At 44.2% G+C, this 11,754-nt stretch overlaps 1 protein-coding gene across 1 annotated transcript; it reads left to right on the plus strand.

The window, feature by feature from the left end:
* Positions 1-1,494: 1,494 nt before the first annotated feature.
* On the plus strand, positions 1,495-11,478 carry LOC118425324. Its single transcript, XM_035834132.1, has 14 exons — positions 1,495-1,691; positions 2,802-2,956; positions 3,483-3,602; positions 3,842-3,961; positions 4,196-4,315; positions 4,698-4,900; positions 5,380-5,524; positions 6,071-6,271; positions 6,657-6,856; positions 7,283-7,440; positions 7,958-8,200; positions 8,598-8,760; positions 9,134-9,272; positions 9,757-11,478. The coding sequence occupies exons 1-14, from the start codon at positions 1,507-1,509 to the stop codon at positions 10,062-10,064; spliced, it is 2,460 nt and encodes an 819-aa protein (XP_035690025.1). The 5' UTR covers positions 1,495-1,506; the 3' UTR covers positions 10,065-11,478.
* The last annotated feature ends 276 nt before the right edge of the window (positions 11,479-11,754 follow it).

An 11,754-nucleotide genomic window follows, 5' to 3' on the forward strand; every position in this document is an offset into this window, starting at 1 on the left:
GCGACAATGTGGTCGCCACTAAGAGCTTACTTTCTGGCTGTCGATGAGAAGTCCTGCACGTTTGTTTCCGGATTATCGGTACTTTTAGCCGCTTTTCCTAATTGCCGGAATACGTGTATGTTTGGGCTTGGGAGACAATAGAGTGTAGTAGCTGGATAGCCTTCTGAAAGTATGTTTACGGTCTTGACTTGTTGTCGGCTGTACGGTGAAACGGCCGCCCATAAACCAAACGGCATCACGTTTAAAAGCGTTTGCCAAGAGTACGTTTTACATAATTCAAATGTTTTAAGTAAGAATGTCTTCAGTACCACACACTTTACTGAGTTGGTGTGCCGGTCAAGTTTGGCTGTATACGAATACGTGAGCGGTCGAAACACTGCTCGAATCAGCCCCCCCCCCCCCCTAACATAACAACACAGAAAACCACCCGTTACCAAGAGGGTCGCACAGGAGGCTGGCAAGGTAAAGTGATAAACATGTTGTTCACATAAAGCCAGTCGAGCGTGCTATTGGCCAGGACCTATGAGTGAGACCTCCCCGATATTTCTTCCTAGAAGTGCAATGGCGATGACTGGAGAGTGACGTGTTAAGTTTCATTGACATTGTCGCGTAACGGCCCTTGTTTTCAAAACGTCGGCGCTTTATTTATAGCATAAACAACGTGTAACAGAATCCTCATTGTCGGGTGGATGAGGTTACGGTGGGTATATGGACTATAGCAACGCTCCAGTGAGTACGTACAATGGATCAAACCGTATCAGGAGAAATCCCGTAGCTGTTACCGGGAAAATTGTCCCTTCGGCGAAGAAGTGTGACGTTAGTTCAGTTTCCATAGAGTCAAAGTTTTCCGATGAACTGTTTACTGACAACAAGCCATGCCATGGAACAAGAAAATCTATCGGATGTAATGGTGGGGTCGTTGGCCAAATGGCAGGGTATTTGGCCCATAACCAAAAGGTGCTGGGATCAAATCCGTTGATATGCCACCGAACTTGCCTTAAGAAAGATATATTACACGAATTTTCTCACTTCAACCAGGTGAAAATGAGTTATGGGAAGAAAAATGAGTGATATTCTAAAATACGTCAAATTAGTTCTTGTTGTATTCCAGCTTTTGCTGCAAATGGCCAAGAGCATTTCTTTAGATATCTTGAGTTGCAACATGCCGTCTTTAAAACGTCAGACAAAAGTCATACCTCAATGGACTTAGTGAGTGAAAATACATTATGACATGTAGCATCGCCTGTATTGTATACATAGGAATAATGTTAAATAATGATTGTCTAGACGCCAAAAACCTCTCTAATGATTGTAAAAGACAATTTTTATGCCATACTATGCACCCATGTATTGAGTAGATAAGCCTCATAGAACTGTAGTTATGTGTCAGTAGAAGCCATGCTTTGTACCTTGTACAATTGTAGCACAATAAAGTTACATTGTATTATCATTATCATGATTTTGAGAGATGCTTTCGGTACTTCGCTCAGGTATCCAGATGCTACAATGCTGACCAGGACCATCCTAGTTGTGCTGTTGCTGGCGCTGATTCTGTGGCCTGACGGGTCGCAGTCATGGCGCCGCCGGCGCCGCAGACGATGTCCCTACCGCAACTGCCAGTGGAGCGGCTGGTCAGCATGGTCCAGCTGTTCTAGATCCTGCGGGCCGCACGGGACCCAGTCCAGAACAAGGTAGGGCGTAAAGCTGCATTTTACACTTATCAAATGTTATTAATGAATGAATGAAGACTTTTATTGTACAGTTTTGCCCAACCGAGCTAAGTACAGGTCACAACAAGTCAGGATATATACATATAAAGGTGTCACATATCTAGTCTAACACAAAAGTTCGGCTTCTTCTCGCTTCTTGGTAATGGTGAAAATGTAGGACTGTATGGGTTTCGCTATTGTCGGTTTGTCAAAACGCATGAGAAATATAAACTTGTCAGTGCTACTCATTTGTCTAAAATGAGGGAATCTACTTTCTATGTAACTAAATAGAGTATTTCTATTATTGACATTAATGTTATCATTTTCATTAAAAATAATGAAGGTATTGTTTTTGGTGTGTTTGTGTGTCTGTGCTTCTGGATATTTGTGTCAGAATAACTCTAGCGCCTCTGGATGGTTTGTAATGACATTTGGTATGTGGTTATAGCCTGAGTATCATCCTCCGTAGTAACCGCTGGCTCACGACTTTCGCTTGCTCCGTGGTTAGCAAGCGAAAGTCGTGAGCCAGTGGTCAGTACGGAGGATAGTACTCAGGCTAATGTGGTTATGTGTTGGAAAGACGAAGGTCAAGGTCAGCATTGGCTCCCTAGTATATACCCTGTTACTGCAGCAGAACTCCAAATGTTATTACCTCCATGAAAAATCATGGAGGTATTGTTTTTGGTGTGTCTGTGTTTCCGGATACTTGTGATTGGTATAACGTTTGAACCTCTGGATGGATTAGAATTTCATTTCTATGTCGGTATGTGTTGGGAATACAAAGATTAAAGTCAACTTTGGCTTCCTTCTTTTCTTAATCTGTCTTATGTGGATTTTGTTCAGCAGTCGCGACATCCAGACCTATTGTAGTTTATCTAAATGCATTTAGATGTACTGTAGTCTCTTACTGACATGGGAAATGTTCGCGGTGGATTTTGAAGTTCGCGGTATAGCTGCCACAGCGAAAACCGCGAACATTAACCACCGCAAAAGTTTCTGCATTTACAGTAGTACCTTTAATTTCATTTCAAGGAAGCGTACATTGAATTGTATGTGATAATAATGCCTTGCCTGCTCCAAATGAAATATCAGATACGTTGCTGCCAGTGCTCAGTGCGGTGGACATGGCTGTAGTGGCTCCAGCAGGGACACCCGGGCCTGTAACAGGCGGTGCTACAATAGCGGCTATGTATCCGGCAGTCGCTGTGTGTGTAGAGGGGGATACACCGGGTCCTGCTGCCAGACTGGTAAGTGTGAACTCTCCAAGCAGACGAACAGCTTTCTATTTTGTATACCACTTTATTGATGTCTCGCGGCCTAACGAGATATCAAGTAAACGGTACAAAATAGAAAGACCGATAAAAACGCAGAAAAAAAAACGTAAAAAAGAAACAAACAGAGCCTTACCTCTGCTTGGATAGTATTAGAGTACCTGCTTTTGAACTTATTACTTATATGTCTAACCTTCATCGACGTAAGTTAGAAATCTATCCACCTGCTTGAGTGCCTAATGTCCTGCGGATTGTTAAGTTGTGCATGTATTGACATAACTTGAAAAGCTGTGGACGGATTTTTAAATGTGGATAGAAGTGGAAAATTAATTTCCTCCGGCGACCTTCCTCACAATTGCAGGTGAACTTACTTAATGGGATAACTGTATCCAATGTCATTCTGTATCCATATATTTATTCCAATTATCAGTTTGGTTAAAAGGATTTCATCTTGATGATAGGACTTGTCCATGTAAAACTATGATGCAATTTCTTTTGACAGACATCAACGAGTGCAGCAGTGGTAACGGCGGCTGTAGTCACACTTGTTACAACACACATGGCAGCTTCTACTGCAGATGTAGGACCGGATATCAACTCTCAGGCTCAAGGGCATGCTTGGGTAAAACCAACTTCTTTTTTTAGAAATATGTAATAAATACATATATTAGACACTAGACAGGTTTCACTGTACAAACAAACAAACAAACAAACAAAACAAACCTTGTCCTTACTGTATATAAGATGAATGAAATAAGACACCAAGAAGTCAGGATATGCCGTTTACATTATTATGCAAAGAAAGCAGATATGTTTTTATGTTAAGTGCATTAACCGAGATATATGTATACATCTTCGTAGACATCAACGAGTGCAGCAGCAGCAACGGCGGCTGTAACCAAATCTGCACCAACACTGCAGGGAGTTTCAGCTGTTCCTGTAGGCCTGGTTACCGTCTTTCAGGCTCCAGGACTTGCGTGGGTGAGTGCTATTTCACTGCGACACCTTTTTTGCTAGATTAATGAAAAAATGAAGTCTATGCTTCACAAAATTCACCTACATTTATACTGTATAATGCAAATCCTTTTACCGTCTAATCTATGCTGTCAACATAATGTTTGTCCAAATAACCGTTACCGTTACCACATGCTTAAGGTTCAGTCTAAATGGTATTTATGAAATGAAAAATGTACTTTCGTACGATCATCTTTGCAGACATCAACGAGTGCAGTACCAATAACGGCGGTTGTAGCGAGACCTGCACTAATATCGTGGGCGGTCACTACTGCTCCTGTCAACCGGGGTATCGCCTAACGGGGTCTGGTGCGTGCGTGGGTAAGCGCTACTCTTTACGTACTACAGTCAAAAGTGGCCAACTCGGGACCAATACGATAAGATTTTATTGGTCTATGTGGCCAGGTATTTATATGGATATATGGTGTGCTTTTTTTTTAAATAGGACCTAGAGTATTTCAGAAACTACAGAAGCTTTGTGGCCAAATAAATAAAAAGTTCATGGAGAGGTGAGTTTTCTGGGTTTCAAATGTTTACTTGTTTTATGCTTTCTGTTGTTTTGTAACTATGATACGACCCACAATATAAGAATCTCACAACAAGATTCGTAGTATGACAAATACTGTACCCGTCTTCCGGTATGATTTGGTTCAGAAATCGCATTTTTACGGTTATCGTATCATAACCGACATCTTCTGCGCAGAGTTTACAACTCAAGCGGTGGACCTCGTCTTCCTGATCGCCCGTCCTCGCTCCTCCGTCAGCAACGCCGACGTCAAGACGTTCCTGAAAAGCGTCGTGGCCGCGCTCAACGTCAGCCAGACGGCCGCCCGGGTAGCCGTCATCGAGTACACGTCAGTCATGCACAGCCACTTTGATCTGCCGACGCACCTGACCAATGCACAGGTACTGTACTTTGCCTTACTTTATTCAGATTGTAACAGACAATACAATGCGGGCACATAGGCAGCGAGGCTGATATCGCGACCACATTGATACATACATAATACAAAATTGAACAAATAACAGTAGAATAAAAGTAGATACATTCAAAATACATCAATTACAGCTGGAGCATATGCATAATATGTAAGCTAAGGATTCAAGACTAGGCACAGCTGGAAGTGAATCGTTTAGTAGTTGTTACTATGCCATTTTATCGCATTGGAAAGTTTACTATTGATAACAAGGTCATGGTCAGGTGAACCCCGGAGCAGTAAAGAAACGGCGAGACGTTTTTGTATGAGGCATTCAACATTGGAGGTTAGTTTGCTGCGTTGGTCAGAATACAGGGGGCAGTGTAGCAGGTAGTGTTGAACCGTTTAAGAGAAAACTCCACAGACACATTGTTTGTCCTTGATGTTCATCTTGTACAACGTGCACAGGTGACCTCGGCTATCAACAGCATCCCGGCCTGGGGAACCACCAGCTACAGGAAGACGGGTAGCGCCATTAAGTACCTCACCGACTACCTGTCCTGGAGGGACGGCATTCCCAAGGTCCTCGTGGTCATCACGGACGCAACATCGAGTGAGTGACAAACACATTGCGAGCAGTGATGAACTGATTATTGAATGAATTAATGAATAGGTTGACGAATAAAACATTGCAGGAATTAATGAATGAATGGGTGGATTGATGGATAAATGGATTGATGGATCAATTGACAGACGGTAAGATAAAGTGCTAGATGGATGGATGGATGGATGGATATGGATGGATGGATGGATGGATGCATGGATGGATGGGTATGGATGGATGGATGCATGGAATGGATGCATGGATGGATGCATGGATGCATGGATGGATGGATATGGATGGATGGATGGATGCATGGATGCATGGATGGATGGATGGATATGGATGGATGGATGGATGCATGGATGCTTGAATGATGGATGGATGGATGATGGATGGATGGATAATCGAATCAATATTAAATATTGGACGGATGGTGGAGATCCCGTCATGATGTTCTCATCAAAGTACATGATGACATTGGCATACTTAAGGAAACATTTTACTCATCAAGGTAGACGAAAGTACCTGATCCCTCATTCATGTCTGATTCCACAGACGACTACGTATCCGGTCCTGCTCAAAGCGCCAAGAACGCGGGTCTCATCCTGGCCTCGGTGGGCGTGGGCACCAGCATCAGCAGTACCGAACTGAACACCATCGCCACCAACAGTTCCTACCGCTACGCCGTCAGCTCCTACACCGACATCGTGGGGCTCATGGGCGTACGGGACCAGCTACACAGCAGGATGGACGCTTGTGAGTTGCCGTTTGTTCCTTTGATTGTGTGTGTGTTGTCACATACACTCGCACACATATGCATGCATTTACACACACATGCAAAAAGAGCGGCATTGCCCTGCCATGAGTGAGAGTGAGCACACACACTCACACACAAACACACACACACACACACACACAAGATTGCTTCAAGATAGTTCGGATTTATCTTCAAGTCGTGCTTACTCACAATGTCCCCGTGTGCGTGCTTGTATATTTGTTTGTATTTCTGTGACTATGTATAATACACATTATGTAACATACATTACTAATGCTGCTATTTTGATCGGTGGGTCTGGATGATCACAAACCAGAAGGAGTGAAGTCTGCCATTTCTGATTGCCATGCCATGTTTTATGTCTAGTTGGAACCACGGTCGCCCTTGAAGTGACCTGCAACTCGGGTTCGATTTCCGTGAAGATGGAGAAGAGCTCGCTGACGTCATTCCAGATCCGGTCTGCGGCGGATCTACATCTCCGGCAGCCCACCTGTGTCGCAAGGAACGACGGGAACTACTTCACCTTCAACATCGCGAGTCTGTCGGCTTGTGGTACGGAGAAAGAAGTAAGGAATAGAACTCCTTTAAAAGTATGTTCACTAGTCATAACAGTGAACTCTTGTTTTTGGCTGGTAGATCGGCTTGTGTGTGTATCCGTGCTCACGTGTGTGTATGTGTGTTTGTATGTATGTACGGTGTGTGTGACACTGTGTGTTTTGCTCTGCCATAGGGAACAGTGTATCTTTTTTTTCTTTTGTCACCTGCAATTAGCCTTCGGGCAAGACTTTGCAATAAACTTATTGTATTATAAGTCTCTGCCAAGGGGTCAGGTCTGCTATTTGTGACTGTCTCATGTAAAACATTAGCTAGCCTGAAATCCAGCCTTGTTAGCGAACTTCGGGACCGGACCAAAGCTAGCAAATTTGCCTTCATGAGTTTTTTTTCTTTGCCATAACACTAAATTGAATTTGCTGCAACACCCACCTTTGCAGCAAGACGGAGACCACTTCGTCTTTTCCAACACCATCAACAGCAAGATCCCTTCCGGTGTGGACGTCTGGCGAGGCAAGCTGCTGACCGTGAACGTCACGTGTCGCTACCCGGTGGATCTCAGCGTCAGCCTGACGGGCGGCATCAACCCGGTCGTGACGTAAGTCTAGTTTGGTGTGTTTAGAGTCACGTGACTGTGACGTAAGTCATCCGCCATGTTGTAGGTTAAACCGTTTAAGCTGCTGGCTTTAAACGTCACGTGTCGCTACCCGGTGGACCTGAGCGTCTGTCCGACGGGCGGCATCAACCCTGTCGTGACGTAAGAAATTTCCCGGATGCAATCCTTGTTAATTTACATTGGCTCCCATACTTGCTTCCATACAAACAATTATGGGATGGCAGAGGTAACTCAAATAGGATGGCACCAAGGCCATATCTAAGGCTGACGTCATATTTCCAAACCGGGGCCCGACCGGGCTGTTTGTGGAAATGAAGAATAGAAATGTATACGGAAAGATGTACTCAAATAATGGCCACGACTATTCTCTTTATGTCTTGTGCAGCTTCGTGTCTTTTATATCAAACTTTTTGTTCCCGAAAGCTGCCCGTCCGGGCCCCGGTTTGGAAATGTGACCTAGGTCTGACTTGCATGGTTTTGACGAATACAAACCTTCCAGCACAGAGACGTTCACGGTGGAGGGTAGCGGGGAGTTCCGAGTGACCATGGGGCTGTTCCAGGGTCCCACCTTCGGCACTGCGTACTCCACAACCCCGTCCATCACGCTGGAGGATAACCTGTACGTGGGGCTGAACCTGCAGGGCGTGAGTCACTCCGAGCTGGTCCTCAGGCTCAGGAACTGTTGGGCTACCCCGACCAACAACGCGGAGGACCCGACACAGTACCCCATAACTACAGACGGGTAAGCGTGTTTTAGACCTGAGTGAAGTGAGGAAAGTCGTGTTAAGTGCCTTTCCCAAGGGCACAAGATCGGTGACATGGCAGGTTTCGATCCCAAGAGCCCAAAGGGCTACCGATTACGCCACGCGATCGCACAATCACGATTTTATTTATTTTGTAGCGTGTAGTCCTGCTTGTAACGTAGTTGCAGGCTACTCGATATCATTTCGCAGGCCTTTGCTGTCTCTGCATTCTTGTTAAACCCGAGAAGACGGCCATTGCGTAGTCCTGTTGTTAATTCGAGACACGATCGCATTGTCCTGGCCACCACAGTCAAAAGTATATAAAAGCAAAACAAACTCCAGATGAGGTCTTTGGTATCCATCCCTTTATTATTATAAAAATTTTGTTCCATTCAGGTGTCCGAACACTGAGGACGGAACCATCTACATCATAGAGAACGCCCAGTCGAAACAGGCCCGATTCCGTGTGCAGATGTTCCGGTTCGCCAGCCACCCCCGCGTGTACCTGCACTGCACCATCAGCGTGTGTGACCAGGTCAACCCTGGAGCCTGCGCGCCGGTCAGTATCTGTACTCTAGCTAGATTCTACGAGACTGACTTCGCTAGCTATTACAGGAAAAATAGTTTCGCTACCAGAGGAGTTGGTCGACCGCACAGTCGGAGTCTTACTCATAAACCTAAGCGTGGACTGACTCCCCTGCAGGCCAGGCTAATTTCCCTATTTTTTTTGCTGGTGAAGGCTTCTTGTACTCCACATTTCCATTGCAAGCTTGATGCTTACACCTAAACCTTAGGGCCCCATAATTATGTCAACATGACGGATTCGGAATCAGTTGGGAAAAAATGGTCGGGATGTCTCATTGATTAAAAGATCATTGATCATTCACATCCTTCTTCATTGATGAATTATATTTTTATTTTACCTACCGCAGACCTGTGCGACCCACAGCGGCCGGCGCTGGCTTCCGTCCGTCCAGCCCGAGCAGGCGGCGGGGAGAGAGCGGAGGGCGGCCGAGGACACGACAGTCACCATTTCGTCGGGACCTATTCTACAGGAAGGCGAGGACGATGGTATGTCCCGTTCTTTTGATAATATTAATGTTTGCTTTCAACAACGCTTGAACTGCTCCCCAAAAGACATACATGTAACTAGTTATGTCCACCTTGCAGAGGTTTATTTTTTTGTTGCACTACTATGTCGTTTCGTATACGTATTTCAAATGGGATAAACGTAGAGGTGTAGCAAAAGACATGAAGTTTTTTAGAAATTAATACAAGACATTGCCTGAGTGTACTTCTTGCTGTTTGTCAGTGAGCCATGTGACAGGTTGCAAGTCTTGTCATTAACATACTGACAAGCCAAAATATATGCACGTCCTATCGTGTACTTCATAATGTAGGAAAATTGCCCATCATTTTTTATTTGTTTGTTTATCTGAATTCATCACAAAGTTGCAAGTTGCTTTCCCTCGTTGGTATCATCGAAGTTAATAAGACCATTCCACGTTTTGTCTCATATGTGCTGATCAACTGTTTTATTTGAACATTCCTACAGACGATGAACCGTCTCCAGTTGTCCTTGCCCTTGGCGGCATCTTGGGCACCGTCTGTGTCGCCACCCTGGCCGTCATCGGGGTCAAACTCGCGGGGAAGGTAGCTGCGAAGCCAGCCGTGACCCCAGCGGCAGTCAGCAGCCCGGGAGGAGGACAGCCGAGCAGCGGACCATCCGGGGACGAGCCGCCGCCATACTCCGCCTCTGCAGCTGACGGCTTCGCTTCGGCCAACTTGAAGTATAATGTCGTCACGTCCAAGTTGGGCGTTGGGGACAATGGTTTCTCCAGCTTGCCGACTGTGAAAATTTAACTCACAAAGCATCTGTAATAACAGTGTTTGTAAACCCACAAATCATCCGAATGGAGGCCTGGAGAGCCCTCTTCTCGTATCAGCAACATGGTGATTTCCATCATTCACCCGGAGACCTGTCTCGTCCTTGTCTTGTATAATCTGCAAGTAGATCCTGCGGTAGCATAAGATAGTATCAAAAGCTAGCAGAGGAGTGAAGCCGGCCTAGGAGTGTGTTTGGCTACCTACATGGCAAATGTATACCTCTTGGCTGACTACACTCCTTGGCCAGTTTGGTGCTATCCTATGCCATCGTAGGATCTGCTTGGAGACTAGTCATGTACTCATCTAACGAAAGAGTATGTCACCCGTAAGGGGCGGTAAAACCCCATCGTGCGTAAGCACCTCGACTGATGATTATGGCAGTGTTTGTTATTAGTGGTATTGTGATGTGTGATGACGTGCTGTGTAAATTTACAACGAAATAGTCGTCTTTGTCAAGAAGTCATGACTTCACGGATTTACTTTCTGTGATTTAGTTTTATTTAGTGTTTATTCATATTGTAACCAGTCTTGAGACATCTCAAAAGACGTTAGTGGAAACTTAAGATACAAGAGCAAGGATTTTACAAGACCTAAGTGACAAGAAGTTACTTGTCAATGAATGAGTCATAGCATTGAGTCGCTCTTTTTTTATTTGATTTATTAGGTTATATAAAGACACACGGTCATGGCTACCCAACTAGACTATTATAAAGGGCTAGCACTGGTTACTGCCCAATACTATAGCTTGGCAGCTTGACGTAGGTTGTACAAACAATGCAAAGCGAGGATTTTAGACACTGAGGCGGCCTGGGTTACCGACCTAACAAGTGTAGTATTTGTTATAAAAAGCAACGTAACAAACTTCGATCTAAAATCAGTGTCGCATAGTTACTAAGCTATGTACATTATCAAGGTTATTTAGTACGTAGAAAGTAATTGTCATCACGTGTTTGTTGAGCGCTGTCCAGAGTATTTGAAAGCTGTCCGGAGCACAGACATTTTGTCATCAAGCGTTTATAATTAGGTAACATTACAAACCAGTTGGTAAGCAGAGATTTCATGTACTTGCCAAAGGGTATTGTTCTCCTGTACATATTACAGATATTTTATGTCCTTGTGTCTGCAATGTCTTTGTTGTGTTGTTAAATCTGTTTTCATGCTTGTCATAGTTTGATCCTTACAGACATTTATTCTTAAGGTTGCATAAAACAAAATGAGGGCAAATGCTTAAAAGTAGCTCCGCAACACATCTCCTAGCTATATACCTCGACGTGGAGATAAGTTTTACAGACATAAAAACATCACATATGAACAGTTAATGTAATAAGAATTTACCTTACACGCGTCATATCATACAACAAATATTGCAAAATCAAGTTTGAAGCTATCATAATAATAGAAGTTTAGTTGCAAGTTCTTGCCCGAGGGCTAATTGCAAGTACATGGTATAAACATAGAAGATATACAAGTGACAATGGACAGCAATGAACAATATTCTACTGTAATACTAGTGTTGGCTATTTCTAAACAGGTTGGGTTTGACTTCTTTTTTGGAAGCAGAGGGAGACGAAATGCCCCACCTTTTCTAAAATTTGTGGGTTCTGCAATTTCAAGAGAAAATACAATAACACAAAAATGGTAAAGATCAATTGATTCAGCATGTTCG

This window comes from Branchiostoma floridae, chromosome 11, assembly GCF_000003815.2.
Source record: "Branchiostoma floridae strain S238N-H82 chromosome 11, Bfl_VNyyK, whole genome shotgun sequence".
Lineage (NCBI taxonomy): Eukaryota > Metazoa > Chordata > Leptocardii > Amphioxiformes > Branchiostomatidae > Branchiostoma > Branchiostoma floridae.

Excerpts from the sequence above, each read along its gene's own strand:
- LOC118425324 (XM_035834132.1), top strand. The coding sequence starts at position 1,507 with ATGCTGACCAGGACCATCCTAGTTGTGCTGTTGCTGGCGCTGATTCTG. Across the intron at positions 4,316-4,697 it reads GGGGTCTGGTGCGTGCGTGG|AGTTTACAACTCAAGCGGTG; the intron begins GTAAGCGCTACT and ends TCTTCTGCGCAG. Across the intron at positions 8,761-9,133 it reads ACCCTGGAGCCTGCGCGCCG|ACCTGTGCGACCCACAGCGG; the intron begins GTCAGTATCTGT and ends TACCTACCGCAG.